The following is a 20,740-nucleotide window of genomic DNA, read 5'->3' as shown; positions in this document are numbered from 1 at the left end:
CTCCCAAAGAGTGGTCACACTGAATTGAACTGTTTAAAGAAGAGTTAGTATGTGGCAACTCGTTTAAATTGATACTCTGCAGTTTGAGACAGCGACTAAAACTATTAGACTTGGAAGCTACATTGAATAGAGGCGTATGCAGTGTATCAGGCCTTGCTTTTATGTTCAGCGGGAAAATATACCAACCACACCCCACCGTCATTACTGACTCCTATAGCTTAATCCACTCTCTTCACTCCTACCCCACACCAGCAGAACCTGTCGTATGGCTCATTAAAGACATTTGTGTAATGTTGTCGAATTTGTATTTGTGGTACAATTTATATGGATACCAGGACATATTGGAATTATGGGAAATGAAATGGCGGACTGTCTTGCCAAATTAGCTATCCATACAGGCACGGTGCTGCCAGCAATTTCCTATACCATACTCAAGCCATACGTGCGGGTCCTGCTCGTGGAGGAATGGGATATGATGTCGCGTGGTTATGTGCGTCAGCACGACAGAATATATACAGAACTGTATCAGGTTAGTGCAGTGAGTAGAGACGTTCTCCTTGACCATCCGATCCGCGCTATTGTCGTTTTATCCTTCGGCCTTAGGTTTGCGCACAACGCCTCCCCTGGGCATTTGCTTAAACTTGGCCTCCAGGACCCGCATCCCTGCGGCTGTGATACCACCCTAGTTGATGTTAACCATCTTTTGTTTGCATGTCCTGATGTCCCGTCCTGGTCTCACCTCTACACACAATTGGGTGCTCTCGGTTTGTAATTCCCACTTGGGTACCCCTCCATACTCTTCTGGTCCACACATGAGGTCTGTACGGCGCTCGCTACCTTTTTCTTAGAACATGACATTCATATTTAACTGTTGCCTTTTTCCCTGAGACCCACATCCTGGTGGCCGGTACTACATACCATGACCCCAATCCATGGCCCGTTCTACAATTGGTCGGCGGGTCTCGACCACCAAGATAGGTAGTTCTTAGTTCCTGTCAGGTATCCTTATACTTCCCGTCTCTGTATGTTTAAAAATTAAACAAAAATAAAAAAAATTAAAAAAAAAAACACATTTTCCGCCTATTGCTTGGCTCAGTCTTGACTTTATTCTGTGAGTGCCAGTACTCATATGAGGACCTGGCTGTGTATGCTCGTCTTCATGCAGTTCCCTCCGGCGTCTTTGACCTCGTGTGTATCTAGTGCTGGTTGTGGGCGAAAGCTGTTAACCATAAAAAAAATAGCTACAGTGAATACTTAGGGCGTTGAATCGTGTGGACGCTTAAGGTAAAACGACGGGGAACACCAGGAACTTCGGTAGAATCAGCTTCAAGCATAGGACTGCAGCACACCAAGGAGTTTGTCGCTAACATTTTAAAGGAGTATACCAGGATTCGACCCCTACCACTACAAAAGGATGCATTGTAAGAGTTTGTGACTTACAAAATTGTATGTTTGTAGTATTTTTATAGTTTTAATTTTATTTTTTTGACATAATAGTATCCATTTTTGTATTATTAGATCTTGATTAATTGACTTGTCTTTAATTTGTTTGACGTTGAATTTGTCTTTTGAATTATTACTTTTGGATGATAAAGTGGTAATTTTACTATAACTGTAGAAAACACCCAGAGGATACCCTGTTTTGATAGCAGTTCTTGGAACTTTTCTACTGACAGTAAGTCATAGTTATGTTTGGATCCTTTATCATGTGGATGTAGTTAAGGAAATATTTTCATAATAAATACTTGATGAGGTTTACGAATTAAGAGATTCTGTTATTACCTTATAACATAAAGTGTATGCCCAACCTGGGGCAAGTAGTTACATAAAAGAATTTATTGCCATAACCTGGTGCATAACAACATATTTCTTTAAAGAATTTGAAGTCCCAATTGGAACAGATCTAATAATACTTTAAATTATGCAACGCTACATGATTTATAGATCCTGATATGTTATTAAAAATCATAGATGCTGTGAGTGCCATCTTGATTTTACACAGTGCCTTAGTGAATAATTGGCTCAGACGAGATAAGCTCTTGTGTTTGCTACATATCCACTTGTAACTTGTTTTGTGGTTATGTGCATCAAGACGGACAGATCTTAAGACTAACGCGACAGATTTGTGCATGCAGGCTGTGCAGTAAAATAAATTGTCTATGAGATTAAGTTATAAAACTGCATTTGTTGTTTTCTTTCTAAGTGTAATCTGTTAGCAGGTCACCAGACGTCATTCCAGTTTACAACATAACAATGCCGGAAAAAAATCCACTGACTGTGGGAAAATTCTCGGATATAATGTTAAAAACTGTCAGAGAACATCCTTACAAAACAGCTGTATGGTACCCGTTCTGCTACCTCATCCAGAACTTCCACGTCTACATGTTCCTGGCCTTCTTCCTGCACTTCCTGCCGGGGTGTCTACTGGACCTGGTGCTTCGTCTCAAGGGGAAGAAGCCAATGTGAGTCCATCCTGGATACGCTGGTGATGGTTGATTGTTCATAGGAAGTGGGTTCACTGCAGATATTGTTGGAGAATCTCCTGTAGGCATATGCGGGGTCCAATTAAAAAGGACCCCTGTTTTATTGTCATTAAAAAGGCCTGCTTGCAACAATAAAATATTAAGACTGTATGTTGGATTTGAGAAAACAGAGCATCTCTCTGTTGCAAACATTGCTCGTTAACCACATAAAAGCCTACTGCAGTTACTCTGGGGAATGTAGCGGCATCAGAGACATTGGAACAGCAGAGGCAGAGTGGGCACCTGCCCCCGCATTTATCAGTGAGCGAGGGCAGAAACTTATGTGTGTCCCGCATTTCAACGTGAACTCAAATCCTTAACATCAAAAATATTAAATGGGGTGCTATTTGAGCACTGACAACTGCTAGTAGTACCTATCTAAATGTTTTTATTGTGCCTATATTTTATTTTGACACAGTTACAGATCATAGAAATTAACATAGGTACACAACTTGTCATAATTTTCTAGTGTTGCTGAATAAAATTTGGGATTTGTCATGGTTTAGACACTGTGGGTGCTTCAGTTTGTAGTGTGGTGACACAACCCGGTTCAAGGGCACGGTGGCGAGCCCGACAGTCTGATATTTGGTGTCAATTCAGCAGAGCGCCCAGGCATGGTCATCTGCGGCATAGCATTTGAATGCCACAGCAATGGGATCGTACGTCATCTCAGCCAATGGAGTGGCACCTAATGGGGTGCAGAATCCAAATTTTGGCACTACTCGCACTTATAACTTTGCAGGATCGCATTTCCCAACATTTATTCCTTAACAAGCATTGCTTGTTCTGACATTCCTAGTCACCCATTAAATTTTTGCCCAGTAACTTCCGAGCAACATGTAGTAATCATATCTCAGGTAACCCTACGTTAGCACAAATAGAGCCCAAAATTTTTATTTTTTATTTATTTTGGAGAGTATATTGTTTACTTAAATGCCTACTTGAATTCATTTGTTAAACTTTACTTTTATCAAATTATGCATAAAAATATTAAAGTTAATTGTTTGGGATGACAAATTTGTTTATATTTCAAGGCCAATCTCTGACTTATTTAATGTTATGTTATGTTATGGGGGGGAGGTAGCGAGAAAATGGGTTTATCGGGGTTCTTTTCATCTCCCCCACCAATGCATTTCGTCAATACTCCATTCTCATCTCATCAGCCCTTCTTGTATGTAATGACATGTTTAAGGCATGTCACAGAGTCAACAGTGAACCAACATATTCCACTTTTAAAAATTAACATCAGTGACAAACATTATGCCAAAGTAGCTCAGGCATGAATTCAGATACAGTTCAAGGGGATGCTAGTGATGGTGATATTTATTATATCAATGCCACACATAACACCATGCCTGTCTGTGTTCTACTTTTCACAAGCGGGATGCCAACATGGCTCCTCGCTCTTAAACCAGGCAATGGTAATATATGCATTAACTTTGATGTTTCTCCATCCTGTCCACGTAAAAGTTATTGATAATAATTTTTTTTAGTTTTTTTTTTTTTTAGAGAATTCTTTATTCATGTCGTTCCTATTTGAAATGGTGATTTAATTTCCATTTTTTTTTTTAACAATTAGATTTTCAATGTATGCAGACATTGTGGTCCAAGTCTTTTTGACAGTTGTGATTCTTGGGCGGGCTCTGCTCTGGTGCTGTACTAGCTCAACTAGAATTTGTTATTGAGGTTCGAATGATTTGCGAATAATGTACCTCAAATTCTGATCCTTTCTGTTTTAGTTTCCTGAAAATATACAAGAAACTAAAAAAGCATTCAGTGTTGACACAATACTTTGTTAACTGTCAGGACTGGAAATTTATCACTGAAAATACCAGGAATCTGTATGAGCAGCTGTCTTCTCAAGACAGGAAACTTTTCCCGTTTCACTTAAACATGATAAACTGGAATGGATATCTCGAAGATACTGTTAAAGAAAGCAGGAAATATGTCATGTATGAGTCATTTAATGATGACAAAGCAAAGTCTCACCATCAAAGGTAAGGTAAAGTTCATTTGTACTTGAGTTTGTAAATTGCTTAGCACTAACTTACTACTATGTGCTGGCAATAAAGTTATTAATAAACTCTTCAAACAACTGCATATTTGAGATACCAGTCTGTTCTTTGCTTAAAATTTTCTCCCAAAAGTGTTGGGAAAATGAAATTACAAATAAATAATTTTGAGTAATATTTTGTTTTATTGAAATACTTTGTACCAGTGCAGTGGTACAGAGCTACTGAAATTATATTTCCGGTGGATTGTTTACGTTTTGCAGAGACCGTAGCTAGGTAACTTGCAGCTTCTATTTTGGTGTTTACAGTTAACAAGACAATAACTTTTAGTATATGTTTTTGTGTGTTATATATTATTCGGCACACATTTCAAGACATTGCCATTATACTTATTCAAAGACAAACTTTTATTTTGAATTTTTAAAGACTGTTTTTAAATGGCTGTTTGTGATTGGCCGGAGTTTCTCAGTGGCGTGGCCGTTTTGAACCTTTGTGGTTTGAGGTGCCCAGCGCTGAGGATTCTGAGGAAAAGAAGGTTTTTGGGGTCCAGCTTGTGAATGCTGGGTTTCTTCATTGGGACTTGCCCCAGGGAAACAAACATGGTGTAAAATACTTGTGCGGGCATATATTATATGTGCACAACACGTATGCACCGTGTGGCCTACTGGATTCACAAGAATTGTGACGTGAATTGCCGCAGAGGCGGTATTTTGGCATAAATTATGGTGTGCCCGTGTCAACGATCCTAATGTACGCTTTATTGACCCATAGTAACCGATGCCACTCATGATAACATTTATTTATTTAATCCCCGAGTGACTTAAAAGTAAAATAATGCACATTTTTTAAGTTTAAAAAAAATACAATTACAACAACCAGGTCCCGTATTCTAGAGAAGATGCTTTTTTTTTTCTCCTGACATGAATAGCCGGCAAATCAAAATAAATCTATATTATTAATTGAGGACTTTGTATGATATATTGCAAAGTCATGTGCATCATATCAGGCAACGCTAGATTAGGATATTTTATTACAATTTTATTGGATAGTGTGTTGGAATGGTCTTTAGTTTATCTGTGGAGTAATAATGTGGTGTTTAGTTAAAATATAGTAAAATGTATTTGTGTTTTGTAAATGTAATTAGTTCAATACAGCCAGATTTTCTTTTCTATGTATTATTCACTCTGACAAGTTATATTTTCTTTTGTGTGGTGTTAATTCACCACTGCATAACCACAGAAAATTGTTCAAGCAGTAATTATCATCTCTATTTAGTTATTGAGAGTGTATATGTAATAGCAATATATTTAATAATAATATCTACACATTTGAAAGTATACACACATGCATGGGCGCAAATCTGTAGGATTTCCAGGGGGGGCCAGTGAATTTTGTGGTTTAAGAATTTTGCGCTAGAGGTCAACCGAAACAAGTCTTCTCTGGATGATAAGCTCGTATGTTATACATATTTTTACATAAGTGATATTAACAATAAAGCAGAGCAACATATGTTTTAGTAATTATTAATTAATGACTATAAGAAGTGATCTCTCAAACATGTTTGAATAATTTGCTAACCTAAATACATAAAATATCCATGAAAAAATCTATAAAAATTGTTCCGTGACTACGGAAGTTAAAGAATTCACCCGAAACTTGGTGAATTCTAGCAGCGCCCAGCACCGACTTGTGTCTAGGCGGCCATCTTAATTTTTACTTTCCTTTGTTGGACACACAAGCAAGGAGAAAGTTTTGTCCGCATCCAACCAACAACAAAAAGAAAAACACTGTTGTCCACGCACAAATGAGAAATATATACAAATGGTCCTTTTTTAAAGTCACTGAACAAAAATAATATAATGCAAATAGATAACACCCCACCCATACATTACCATTGACAGTTTACCCCAATCTTTAAGTTAGTATTTTAGTTTTTCTACTATTTCATACCACACACACACGACACTCTTGCAGACATACATTGGGGTTACAGGCTTACACCAGACTATTCGGTGCAAGTTTGTGTCTATTCTTCGAATCTTCTATGTTCGTTAAATAATAGATTTTTGAAATATTTTGGGTCATTTATTTAATACAAATATCTTAATATGGAATATCAAACAATTCTCCTTCTGTAAGCAACAAGTTTCATAACAATGATCTTTTCTTATTATAGGAAATATATATTTGAGGCAATTAAATTTAGCATTTACAGATTTGCAACAATGAGACATGGCGGTAATGTTATAAAGGAGGGTTCAATTATATTTTTTTGCAGAATACTCGACTTTCTCTGGAGTAAAATATTGACAGAGAAACTAATGACATTCTAAAATCCCAGCGAATAGTGCATAGTGGTCATTTAGAACTTTACCAAATACACATTTTCGCAACAGGTAGACGCTTGAAATATTCACAGAATATTTAGTTATTACTCACTTTAAAAATAAATGATTAAATTAAAATAAAACAAATATTTAAGGGGGCTCCCATACAACAAACGTGAAAACAGAATAAAATTTCACAAATGATGTATTTCTGTTGCCGCTATAACAAGAAATACTAAAACAGAATAAAATAAATATTTAAGTGGGGCTCCCATACAACAGACATGATTTTTTTTTGCCGTTTTTATAGATAATGGTACGGAACCCTTCGTGCGCGAGTTCAACTCGCACTTTTTCGGGTTTTTTATGCCACATCACATAATTACTGCGATTCAAATGCTGTTCGTGAAATTCTTTGTTCACAGTTTTTGATGCGCCCTAAAAACCCAAAGCGCCAAAGCTAATAAACGGATCAACATCAAATGAACGATCGAATCATATTAAAACCCTTAAAGACTATTTTATTTAGTAAAGGCATCACCCAGATAAAAAAGAAAAAAACTTAATGACACAAATTAAAAATCTCGGAGATAGAACTATGAAATTTATCCTACAGCTAATTGAACCACATACATTTCTCGGCTTATATTTAGTATTATCAGTATTTTGGCAGTGAATTATTTAGTTAAAATATTCCGCTTGATTAGTTATTAAAGAGACGCGTTTGCTTCCTTATTAACTTAAATACGGATGTGTAACGTTTAAATACTTTTTTCTCGCTCTTACTTCTGTTTACTCGTGCAGTGTTGCAGTTATCAAATAACAAATGTTATAAAGTCATTATCGGCCATGAATTGTGAAAATTATTGTTGGATAATAAAAGGGGAGTGATTTTAAATTCCATATTGACGAGGAAAAAAAATTATTCCCTGTATATTCACATGTAACGTACAGAGCAGCTAGCCTTACAGAATGGAGATGAGCTAAAAAATTCCACCAAATTGTATATAAGTTTCAGTTCGTAAATAAACTAAATTCTGCTATAATTACTGTTAAAGTATTAAGTTGTTTATTTACTGGAAAAAATAACGTTACATAATCACTTAAATAAAATATAGTACCTAAATAATAGTTACTACTTATAAAACAATCAAGCTTACCAGGTGAGAATCAGATTCTGTTTTCCGTTTCTTCCGCGTCACGAACTTATCCATGTTGATGTTTGCCAAGAGCAGAAGACTGTCGCACACGAGAGCAAAACCACTTTAAAAACAGACTACTTGAAACCTATAATACTGTTGTTTCAGAGGACAAGGTAGTGTGGGTAACAATGGGGAGGAAATGCTAACGGAACCCTACCCTAGCTTCGTCCTTTGGAATGAACGGTTTCTAGGAATTAAGGGTTTCAAAGTTCTCACTGGAAAACTCCATACCATGGCTTTCGCAGAAGGGGTAAGGGAAAATAACTACAGAACTCGAAGGTAGGAATGTAAAGCATGTCAAAGTGTCTGTCGTCGTTTTAAATAATAATCTGATATATATATATATATATATATGTTGTGTACACCATTATCTTAAAAATCACGAAGTGGGCCCCCCAAGGAGGGGCCCATTAATTCCAGGGGGGGCCCGGGCCCCCCTGGCCCCCCCCGGGATCTACGCCCATGCACACATGTATGTGTGTGTCTATATATAGAAATACACAACTTATTGTAGCTGAAAGATAAATATTATTCTTTAAAAAAAAATGGTATTGCTGAGGATAGCTAAAAACATTTTTTTCAAATATTTTATTTGATATCTTGCATGATTTGTGAGTCATTGCATAAATTGTCATTTAAGACTTTAGTCAAAAGCTCACCACACAGGCCTGCCGTGTCTAGCAAGCTTATAACTCACTCCAAATAATTTTTATTTTGTATAGTATGTATTTTTGATTTTGCACACTTATGCTAAAATCAGTCTGGCTTTATCACAGACAAAAACTTTTGGCCTGGCAAAAACCTGCAGGAGGCTCTGCGAGTTTGTGAGGATGCTCGAAAATGGCTGAAGGTTCAATGTGAATTGAGCCTCGCTGTCTCAGAGGCTTTTAAGACTTGTTAAAATAAATGCTTTCACCTGTATTTACATTTCCTCTCCTGCTCTGACATTCAGAGAAACAAGAATTTGGACCGTAACATAATTGAAAAGACATTGGGAAATGTCAAGTTGTATTCTTTTTATCAACCACCAAGCTAATTTCGTCTACAATCCCTGAGTTGGTAAAGTTGATTTCTTCTCATTACTAATATTTCAGTGCTTTTCAAATAATTTTACTCCCATATCACTCTTGCATTTTAAGTTTTTTCGGTAATGTAAATAAATATCTGGTGGGAAATTTTGTAGTCCAACAAGTTAAAAACAATTATCCAATAACAGTTATTAATTATGTGTATTAAACACCACAACTATGATGATTAGTAGTAATACTTTCTCTTGTTTAAAAGAATCATAAATTGACATGACTAATAACTCATGGTATGTTTGTTTTCAGGTTTTACATAGCACACATACTGATGATAGCAATGATGTATGGAGTTGTGCTATATGTATTGCTGGCTTTCTCTAATATGCAATGGAAAATACATTGAGCAATTTACAAAAAAAATTGAGTCAATTTAGTTAATGTAGGTACAAAAGAGTGAGGCACTGAGGCACGTGAGTTTCTTTAACACTTCTAGGCTTAAGTTTAATACTAAGGAAAGCCATATTGTAGTTATAAAGTGAATGAGTGTTCAATTTGCAATGTCTGTAACTAATATGTTTATGAAGTGTAAATTTATAAGTTAATAAATTTTTTATAGTAAAATGTGTGATAAATATTTTACTTGAATAGTTTATTCACACACACACACACTCACACACAAGCCACATAACCAATTTATTACACTTCATACTAGATTTAAGGGTGAGTTGAGCTAGCCATCCTGCTTACTGCTATACAGGATGGGGCAAAATGTGTATATCGGTTTTGAAGGGCTATTGAAAGAACATGAAGCAACTTACAGAAATGAGGTTTATTTTATTGGAATCATTATGTTATATCTTTATTATATGATGTTGTAGTCACTGTTACAAAATACATCAATACGACACCATCTTACATCACACACACCTTCTAACTGTCATGGGTGCCAACTACCACACCCATAACACCTCCCCCTTTTTCATCACCTCAGGTTTCCTTTATACATGTTACATGTTACCCTTCATACATTTGTTTCACTTTGACCCTCCTACCACTCCTGATCACGTAATAGTCTTTGCTTCTGCTGTCTGGAAAGTCCCTACCGTTGTTTCTTCCTGGATCATCACTTGTTACCCTCTCACTGTCATTATTAAATCCCTTAAAACATTCTATGTGTGTATCAGTACTTCTTCTTCCACCCTGCACTGTAGGACTTGTTTGACCTCCTTCATCAATTTCTTGGTATGGCACCCAATCTGTCTGTTTCCTCTGACCCGTGAAGGGCGCAAATGACACGTGTTTCTTCGGACCACTCTGCCACTCCTGTCTTTCCTGATGAGGTATGACCGTGGTTCACGGCTTTGTGAGATAACTACAGCTGGCTCCCAGACACTGTTACATTCTATCTTCGTGACTACCCGCTCGCCTTCCTGAAATTTGACGTCTTTCTACTGAGCTGACCTGTTGTAGTACTGCTTGAACTTAGCCTGCCTGGCTTGCAAGGCTTCATAGATCCCCTCTTGAACAACTGGTTGCAACATGGCTGTGGTTATGGGCATGGTGGTTCTAACACATCTACTGAATAAGATTTGTGCTGGAGATGCCTGCAGCCCAGTGATAGGGGTGTTATTATAATCACGCAGGAGGTCCCTGTGGTCAGTACCTTCTGATTTGCTCTTGCATAGGATCTGTTTACTGATTCCCACAGCTTTTTCTGCCATCCCATTGCTTCGATGGTAGTGTGATGCCATCTTTTTTGTAATACTGCTGGCACTCATAAGGTGTGAAGGGTACATTATCTGAAATGAGGACTCTGGGAAACCCATGAACATTAAAAACATCTTGCATTGCATTTATGGTACACGCAGAAGATTTTGCAGCCAATGGTCGAATATCAATCCAGTTGGAATAGTAATCAATCAGTATCAGGAAAGCCTTCCCGGCTACTTCAAGGATATCTGTACCGACTTGGAAATATGGCAGTTTAGGAACTTCATATGGTATAAGAGGTTCCCTGCACTTAGCCCTCTTAAATTTTTCACATGTCCCGCACCTTGACACATGTTCCTCTATATCTTTCGCCATTCGGGGCCAATAGAATAATTGCCGTGCTCTAGCCTTAGTTTTCTCAACTGCCGAATGCCCTTCATGCACCAGGTACAGGACAATGTATGGGGTACCACAATTTTGTGTCCAAGGAATATTATTCCATCTTCTAAGTGTAGGTTATCTTGAACCTTGTAGTATTCACCATATTCCCCTAGCATCTTACTGGTATGGGGCCAGCCCTCCTGGTGCATTTTGGCCACCTTACAAAGGATGGAATCCTGCTTAGTTTCTCTTTGAAACATCACTTTCCTACTGTCACTCATTGGTAAATGTGCACTCAACAAATGTACCACCTCCAACATTTCAGGATCATGTTCAGTCTCCAGGAGTGGCATTCTCGACATTGTATCAGCCAAGTGCAGATCTTTTCCCGGTACATAGTACACCTTCAATGAGTACTTAAGGAGTTTGAGCCTAAGGCGCTGTAGTCTAGGGGAACCTATCTTCCCTATGTTTTTGTTCATAACTGCCACCAATGGCTTGTGGTCTGTTTGAACATTTACAGTCCGACCATAAACAACGTCATGAAACTTCGTTGCTGCAAAGTATATGGCTAGAAGTTCCTTTTCTGATTGAGAGTAGTTCTTTTCACTGTCTGATAGGCTTCTTGAAGCAGTTGTGACAAGCTGAAGATTACCGGAACTGGATTGTTGCAACAAACAGCACCCTAACCCATACTGTGATGCATCACACTGTAAGGTGATTTCTTTTTCTGGGTCAAATAATGCCAGGACAGGTGCATCAGCGACTTTCTGCTTCAGCTCATCAAATACTTTCTGATGTAAGGGTAGCTACTGCCAATCGACTCCCCCTTTAAGTAGTTCGTATAGGGGTGCTGTAAGTGTTGCCATTTGCGGTTAAGAAACTACGAACGTAATTGAACATCCCCAGTATTTGTTGCAATTCCTTTTTGTTTGCGGGTGTTCTTAAATTAATTAGTGTCCTCGCTCTCTCTGGATCTACTTTCATACCTGCTGCAGAGAAAACATGGCTAATGTACTTAACTTCCATAGCTTTGTACTGAAGTTTATCCTCATTAAATTTTATATTTCGAGCCCTAGCCCTTTCCACCACTCGTTGAACAGCTTCATCATGTTCTACCTCGGTGTTTCCCATACAGAGTAGATCATCAAAATATATTACTGTGTTAGGTATGTCTGCAAAATTACTTTCAACTAGATGTTGAAAAATTTCTGGTGCACTGGCTATTCCATAAGGTAGTCGCAGATATTGGTAGATCCCAAATGGGCTGGAAAAACAACATTTCAGTGATGCCTCCTCCCCTAATTCAATTTGATGAAACCCTTCCCGTAGATCAAATACGGAGAAGTATTTTTTTCCTGCCAGCTGCTCACTGATGACACTGAGTTTGGAAACCATGTGATAATGTCGTTTGATTTGTTTATTTAGGTCCGTTGGATCAAGGCACACTCTAAGCTTACCATTGGGTTTTTCAGTGACAACTAGGTTGCTTACCCATGCCCTGGCATCAATCTCGTCAACCTTTTGAATAACCCCCTTTGTCTCTAGTCTATCAAGTTCAGCTTTGAGTGCCCCTCTCAAGGCCTGAGGTACTCGTCTAGGAGGGCAACATACAGGATCAGCTCCTACTTTAGTAATGATTTAACTTCTTGAGGAAAGCAACCCAGGCCATGAAACACATCTTCATTTTGTCGCACAAAACTGTCTTTCGCCGTCCTGTTGTCAACAGAGTGCACCCGTTGCACTAAGTTCAGTTGTATGCATCCTGGTAACCCCAGCAATGGCACGACATCCAAGTCCACTACCATAAAGTCTATATAAGCTTCAGCTCTCGTAGCTTGGCAGTTCAAGGTTACTTTACCCACAGGTGTGATAACACCATCCAATGTATTTAATTTCACGTTCTTAGGCTCAACCCTAAACTGCTTGTCCACTTTTTTAAAAACCTGAAGTGGTAGTACACTAACCTGTGCACCGGTGTCTAGCTTCACCATCATTTTTACGCCTTCAATGCTTACTTTTTCTTGCCACTCATTGGGGTAGGAAGCACTACTGCTGTCTCTGTAGGTTTTTATGCGACCCCTAACATCAATAGGACATACACTGACACTATCACAATAGACTCTCTTGCGAGCTGGACAATTCAACTCGCTCCACAACTTGTACCTTACGAACTCTACATGACCTTGCAAAGTGATTCAGGACTCCACATTTAGCACATTTCTTTCCGTATGCTGGCCATGCTTTCGGTCCGTGCACTGACTGGCATCGCCTGCACTGAAATTCTCCCCTTGTTTCCAAGTCTTTCACCGGCCTCTGGCGCTGTTCACTTGAGCTTTTACTAACTGCACTAATTAAAACATTGTCAGACTCACTATCACCATTCTTTCTGTATATTAGATGTGCTTGTTGCTTGCTCTGCTCACACGCTCTGCAATGTGCTGCTGCTTTTTCCAATGTGAGGTTATCAACTCGTAGCAAAGCTTCTTGGACAGCCTAGTCTAGTACACCATGAACGATACGATCCCGCAGCATCTTGTTTTCCGCACTCTCACCGGTGGTGTTATTATAATTACAGTTCTTCACGAGATGCCGTAGGGCAGTGAAAAAATGCTCAAAACTTTCCCCTTCCTCATGGCACCTCTGAGCAAACACATATCGTTCAAAGACCTCATTGATCCTGGGTCGGACGTACCTTTCTATGGCCTGCTTCCACTTAACATAACTTTTCTTATCCTCTTCCACCATGTCAATAGTTGACAAAATGCGAGAGGACTCACTGCCCATGATGTTTCGCAAAAGTGAAATTTTAACCTTGTCTGGGGCATTGTCTTGTCCAGTACTGACAAGGTAGTCTTCAAATTCTGACTCCCACAACTTCCAGTCCGCGTATGCATTTTTGCTATGTAATTCCAAATCAGGTGGCATCTTAACTCCGCCACCCATGGCCATTGTTTACAAATATTTTACTTAGCACCTACTTTCACTGTAGTTATTGGCCCGGTCTTGTTACTTAGTATAATCATTTAAGGTAAACACAAATTCCTGTCGACTGCCCCATGTTATATCTTTATTATATGATGTAGTCACTGTTACAAAATACATCAATACGACACCATCGTACATCACACACACCTTCTAACTGTCGTGGGTGCCAACTACCACACCCATAACACAGTATACATCCACTTTTTTTTTATCAAGTTTTGAAGATCACATTAGAAAGATGGTGGCCATCAACAGCGATGCATTGATGAAGGCTCTTTCGGAACTCTTCAATTGTTTTTCAGCACATAGGGGTCTAGTGGTGATTTCCTCCTGAATTTTCATCTTCAGTTCTTCCAAAGTGTGAGGACAATGTTTGAAAACCTTTGCCTTGCGGTAACCCCACAGGAAGAAGTCAGAAGCGCTCAAATTTGGGGCCTGCGCTGACCAGATTAACTATGTTCAAAAAAAGACATACTTAAGTGAAATTAGCTGTGGACACAAATCATAAAGCGCCATACCAACATCCTACGCAAAACTGTTGAGTACCAAAACCCTTGATCCCCAGTGAATCTGTAAAATTTGGAACAAAAACAGTCACTTCAAGTATATTTTGTATGCTATCTTAAACTATTAATGAGTACCCATTTTAGTCAGGGAAATCTATCTAAGCAATTGCAACAGCAAATTACACTAAGATTCAAGGTCTGAGACCTGTATATATGAAAAATCTAAACAAATTGTATATACAATGGATAGATGATAACTGATAACTTATATGTATAATTTTTTTAGTACCAAGCTGTAGGCTTATTACAGTAAACTCTCGCCAGTCCGTGGCCCGAGAATCCGAAGTTCTCAGAAATCCGGGGTATTTCCGAAGTGACATGATCGTTACTGTTTAGATGTATGTATCACTATTCTCAGTGGATGATAAGAGCGACGCTCACTGATATTTATAGCGCTGTAAAAGGCTCTGAACTGGCGCGCATTCATCTCGTTCCCGTCAGATAACTGTGAAATTTGAGCGGTGACCGTAACATTATATGGCGGGAAAATAAAGATAAAGGTGTAATGCCTTTTCCTCTGGTGCTTTCAAGAAATTTTTTAACGGTTTTTTACACCTAAAACTTCAAAACCATGCCTTTTAGCCATTTTAACTCCTCTTAATCCGATATAAAAAAAAACAGTTGGGCATTAGCAAATTCTTAAATGCTTTTCGTAAACAGACTCCAGTCGGATATTTAGAGTAGGTTGGAAATCGCGTAGGTTTTCCTGAAGCTCTGGGCACCGTGTGTCAGTGTGTGAAACATGTTGCCAGTGACAAGTTTCCTAGCTGTGCGCGGCACACGACTGTAGTTGTCATGCGTCACACGCCGGGAATGCTGGCCGGAGGGAAGGTGAGTATAGTTCATTTGCGGTAAAAATAAATACTCTAACCGCCCTGCTAAATTTTTCCATTAAAGAAATTTTGAAGTTTCAGAGATTTTCCAGCAGAAATAATGTTCTGTAACTAACAAACAAATTGTATCAAAAAATTAACGGTAAATGGCTGCCGTGGGGGGCCTTAAAAAAATGTTCATTTTACCGGGAATGGACTATACAACCTGGCTTTCGTCGCATGCAGTGTGGAGTAGGGGAGGAAGGATGTTGACAGTTTCACACGCAGAAAATGGCTAGAGGGCTGGAGAGAGGGAGAGAGATGGTTTGTTGTCTGGGAGGGAGAGGTAAGCCGTATGACGTCATGCATCCGCTGCCTTTGCAGCCGCCAGCCTGTCTAGACGAGATTCTCGCACTCCCACTTACGTCGCACAAGCTACTGCTGCCGTGTTTTTAAACGGACTGTCCAATTTTTTTTCTCTTCTTATACGAACATTAGTAAGTGCACTATAAACCAACACAAAATATATGCTGCATGTTAAATAATAGCTTTGTATAAGCTTTTATTGTGAGTTTTACCATTTTTTCCCCGATTATTTTTGTTTTGTGCCAAAATTTCAGATTTTTTGATGGTTCTAGTGTACAATTAACAAATGATTTTTTTTTTATTTCTCCCGTTTCTCTTTAGTTTAACTGGACTGGCCGTGTGTCTGTGAGGGAGTGGCCTTGAGTCTCTTGCCAGCTACGTATCGCTTCTCTCAACCGCCCCTCCTAAATTCACTTCCCCTTATCAAGGGGCTTCCCGTTTCAGCGCACGCCACATTGCTACGCCTAGCTCTTTCACATCAAAGTGCGACTTCGGGTGCCATTAATTTAATTTAAGATGACTTTAAATTACTTTTTACACAATTTACTACCAACTTGAACAAATGGGTGTGTTAAATTTAATCAGGCCAGGCTGTAAATTTTCAGGAAAAAAAATTTCTCGGGTGCTTCATTTACTATGAATGGACTATACTGGTATTGCTTACGTACCATTCTGTTAACTTCTCAAGTGTCTTGTTTATTATGACGTCCTGTGGTAGTATTACATGTTCATTGACTTCCATCTTATCTTTTAGAATTTTTTTTTGTATTTTAATGAAAATTTTTCAAAAATCCGAAGTTTTCAAAAATCCGAAGGTCATAAATCCCCGACACCCACGGATTTGCGAGAGTTTACTGTATTCAACTTATATAAGTTTTTATGCAAACATCACTCAGAATCAAAAACCAATGCAGTTTTAAAATATAATCATTTCTGACAAAACACCATAAATTAAGATTTTGAACATTTTTTGTGTAGTTTAAATAATGCTATATATGAGTATGCTCGCAAGTTAAATTGCCATATGTTTCTAATCATGTGACAAGATGAAATTCAACAGTCATATTTTTAGTGGCAACTGCACAGCATCAAGAAACAGGAAACAGAGAGGCTTGATAACTGACTCCTACAAACACAGTCAAACATTGGAATCAACCTACTAGAGAAGAACCACATAGCTAGCTAGTAGCAAGTGTTCTTGTATAGGACCAGTTTACAAATCACACGCTGAACTAACACTGTGTTGGTTGGCCTCGGTGGTTGTAATATTTTAATTCATCACCACTTAATTATTAGCTGCACCTTGACCTGGAATACAATTTAATAAAATATTAAGTAAATGAAATTCTTAAAAAAATAAACTATCCGCCTTTTCCAAGGCAATCCTGCTTCAAACCTAGCTGGGTTGGGAAATGTGGCCTGTACTGCAGACAGCCAGTGGAATTTCTTAGTGTACTCCCGTTCCCTTCACCAATGTATATTGTCATTCCTCCATCCACTTTTCAGTACCTCCCATCGTAAATAATTACCTGAATGTCAACGAGAGGTTAAGCTTCAGATTACTCATTCAACTAACACTGTGCAGAGTAGGTTAAAAAAAAAATTTGTTATCATAGGCTGGCCAAAGCAAATATTTATGTTGTATTAGTAAAATGTTTCTAACCTTAGTGTATGCAATGTTCTTGGTCTAGAGACAATAGAGCTACTTTGTCATGCCTACTGACTTGCAAAAAAAAAAAAAAACCCACCGAATGTAACTTATGCAAATGTATGTGAACATTCAGACAATAGCATGCTACAATGATACTGAATTAATGGTCAGAAGTAACTTTAATTAGTTGGTGCCAGTCCAACAGAGCAAACATTCGCGACGTATTTTATGCAAGAATGTCTGTGGCCGGTGACACGGAGGTGCAGGGCTTGTACCGCGACTGCGGGGTGCTCGTCACCGGGGCAACGGGCTTCTTGGGCAAGCTGACCATAGAGAAGATCCTCCGCAGCTGTCCCGGCGTCAGGACGGTGTACGCGCTCGTGCGCCCCAAGAGAGGTCTCTCCGTGGACCAGAGGAAGAAGGCCCTGCTGGACGATGTGGTGAGTGAAAATATTGTTAAGATAAGTGTTTGAATTATTTCAAATTGAATAAATGCACAGGGGCTTATAGCAATAGGACTGCCAAGTTACTGAACGGTGCTCAAAAATTTTGTGTACGTTGGAATGTTGAGATCAAAGTTGTGACCATGTGTGACAGGTAGTGAGAATATCCGCTTTCAGTAGTGACTCGTCACAATTTCGGTAATTATCCTTCTTTCTCAAAATTCAATATTTTGCTGTGCAAATTGACCGATGTGGTCTCAACATATTATATTTTTTAAGTGTTAGAGATGCAAAGAGAGTATGTGATTCAGACTAATAAAGAAGTACGCAATATTATTATTTAATATTTGATGTTCATTATGACATGTGCAATTTTTTTTAACTGGAATACTGAAACATGTAATTTTCCTATAGTTTCTAAAGCCAGCTTATAACCCACGGTGTAGCTCTTGGGACTTTAAGTATATTGCTGATATTGCACCAATGTCAGACATTTTTGTGAATAATTCCATTTGCTTTTAACTAAAAAAGAAAACATTAAATTTAATTCTTAAAACTATATAAGGTTGAAATTTGTAATGTAAAAAGTACCTCGAGAACCGACGCATAGTGTCCCACCTGAGACAGGGTCTACATGGATGGATTGGAGCACACATTCAAGGAGCCAGCTGCCGTATTGGAGGTAGAATGCATGTGGGTGAATGGGATGGGGTATGAATTGGCGGGGGAAACAGGAGTACCCCGAGAAAACCTATACGTCATGGCATCGTCCGCTACATTTCCCACTTGCAAAAATCCGGGTTTGACTCCACCGGGAATTGAGCATGGGTTGCGTTGGTGGTGGGGGGCGAATGTTCTAACCACTAAATGACTGTGCCCCTTACTTTTGTAAAAAGTAAAATAGATTAATTTTAAATGTAGTTTAAGTATGCCAATTTCATTCTTGTTTTAGTGTGTTTAGAGATATATTACCTTGATGAAATAACACTTTGTGTGTGTGTGTGTGTATATATATCTGTGTGTGTGTGTATATATATATATATATCTGTGTGTGTGTATGTGTGCGTGCGTGAAAATATGTTGCGATATGGGATTCGTGAAGGATAGCCCTTTTTATAGACTTTTATCACACACAGTTTTATTTATTGCTACTATTTACAGTAAAACCTTTTTGTTGCGGCCCCATTTATTGCGACCACCTCTCTATTACAACCCGATTTCGAGGAACCGTGAAAAAATTGCCAAAAATCCGAAGAAAATTGGACAGAAAATAAGTTTCTTGCGGTGAGTAGCGTGTTACTGTGTTTCTCTTGCCGAGTTGTTTTAACTGCCGCAGCGATATTTATTTTGACAGCTCAAGCAATTATCTTTTCCCATGGGTTGATAGAAAAAGGTCGCTTCACCCAGCATAAAAAAAAAGCTATGCCACTTATTCCCCACGCAGGAAACACACTAGCTGCCATCTGTCTCCCCCGCATTTATCTTTCTTCTAACATTCCACGTCTCACCTCTCTGGCGAGCAAAAACGAAGCGACCACGCATTTGGCCGTTTTATGCTTTTTTTGGTGACAGCAGCTTGATTTTGTTCGGTATATTCCTTTTCATAGGACCCTTGCTATTAAAATACATTTACAGTAGAATCCCGCCTATGGATGCGTCCATTCCGTTTATACGACCGATTTTTGAGGAACCGTGAAAAATTTGAGCAGAGAAAGTCGAAAATTTGAGTAAAATCGTCATAAAAACAAGTCTGTTACACTTTGTTGGGCGCTGTGTGTTCACATTTATCTTGGCGAGCGCTGTACTGTAAGCAGGCAGGCATACAAAAGACGGCTCAAAATAGATACCACCCCTCTAGACTGTCCACGCTAGTCAATACCGGTAAACTGCGCGCATCACCTGATAGCATCTGCGCGCGCGTCTATTGCCGTCCCTGTCCAATGCTGAAGTATTAGGTGCTTCAAGTGTGCGTGAGCCGTGAGAGATAAGATAAAGAAGGTGAAGAGAGAGCGAGCCCTGTCAGCAAGTGTGTTTGTGGGAGGGGGAGACAGAGATAAAAGAGAGCGAGCCCTGCATCAAGCGGAAGTAGTGAAAGTCGACATTTACTGTCACTCTCTTGCTAGCTAACGATGCTGCTGGTCGCAAGCCCCCCTTACCCCCACCCCTTTTACTCACTCTCTCTTTCTTTCTCTCTTTCTCTCTCACACACGCACACACACACACACACACACACACACGCACGCACTTACCCTACTTCTCGCATTCCTGCACGTCAGCCGGACGGACCAGAGCAATAAGCGCCGCCAGACCACCCGTTGTCATCACAGAATACAGAGGGAAGTATAGAAGGGTATCTTCCAGGTTAGATAGTGAATACACTGTTTGCAGCGCTTCTAGCGGGTGTGAACAGAACCAAAGCGCTACGCGCATTTGGCGGGAAATTCAAATTGAATTGCTTTAGCTTTGGTGGCGGGAAATTCAAATTAAATTACTGGATCATGCATGAACATTAATATTACATAAAAATATATATATTTGGAACTGTAACACGTTTATAATTTTAAGTAAACTAAAATAAATAATAGTTTTAAAAAAAACTAAAAAACATGCTTTATGTAGAAAACCAAACTAAAAAATATAAAATCAATTTTAATAAATTTGAATTAAGAATAGTGTAAATTTTTTTAACAAAAATAAATTAATAATAGTGTATATAAGAAAAAATGTATTTTATT

General features: G+C 38.7%; 1 protein-coding gene across 11 annotated transcripts in view; it reads left to right on the top strand.

The window, feature by feature from the left end:
• The window catches only part of LOC134542114 (uncharacterized), a 127,536-nt gene that overhangs the window by 14,280 nt on the left and 92,516 nt on the right, over window positions 1-20,740 (top strand). For 6 of the 11 annotated variants that reach the window (XM_063386068.1, XM_063386071.1, XM_063386070.1 and 3 more), the window contains 3 exons: window positions 2,220-2,462; window positions 4,262-4,519; window positions 17,798-18,002. In XM_063386068.1, coding sequence (XP_063242138.1) covers window positions 2,220-2,462; window positions 4,262-4,519; window positions 17,798-18,002 — 706 coding nt within the window. Of the gene's footprint in view, window positions 1-2,216; window positions 2,463-4,261; window positions 4,520-9,469; window positions 9,559-17,797; window positions 18,003-20,740 lie in introns of those variants that run through there. The other 5 variants (XM_063386075.1, XM_063386077.1, XM_063386069.1 and 2 more) reach the window with 2 other exon arrangements.

The sequence above is a fragment of the Bacillus rossius genome (assembly GCF_032445375.1).
Source record: "Bacillus rossius redtenbacheri isolate Brsri chromosome 4 unlocalized genomic scaffold, Brsri_v3 Brsri_v3_scf4_2, whole genome shotgun sequence".
Lineage (NCBI taxonomy): Eukaryota > Metazoa > Arthropoda > Insecta > Phasmatodea > Bacillidae > Bacillus > Bacillus rossius.
Note: the sequence above shows the minus strand (reverse complement) of the source record. Positions and strands in the feature narration are given on the sequence as shown.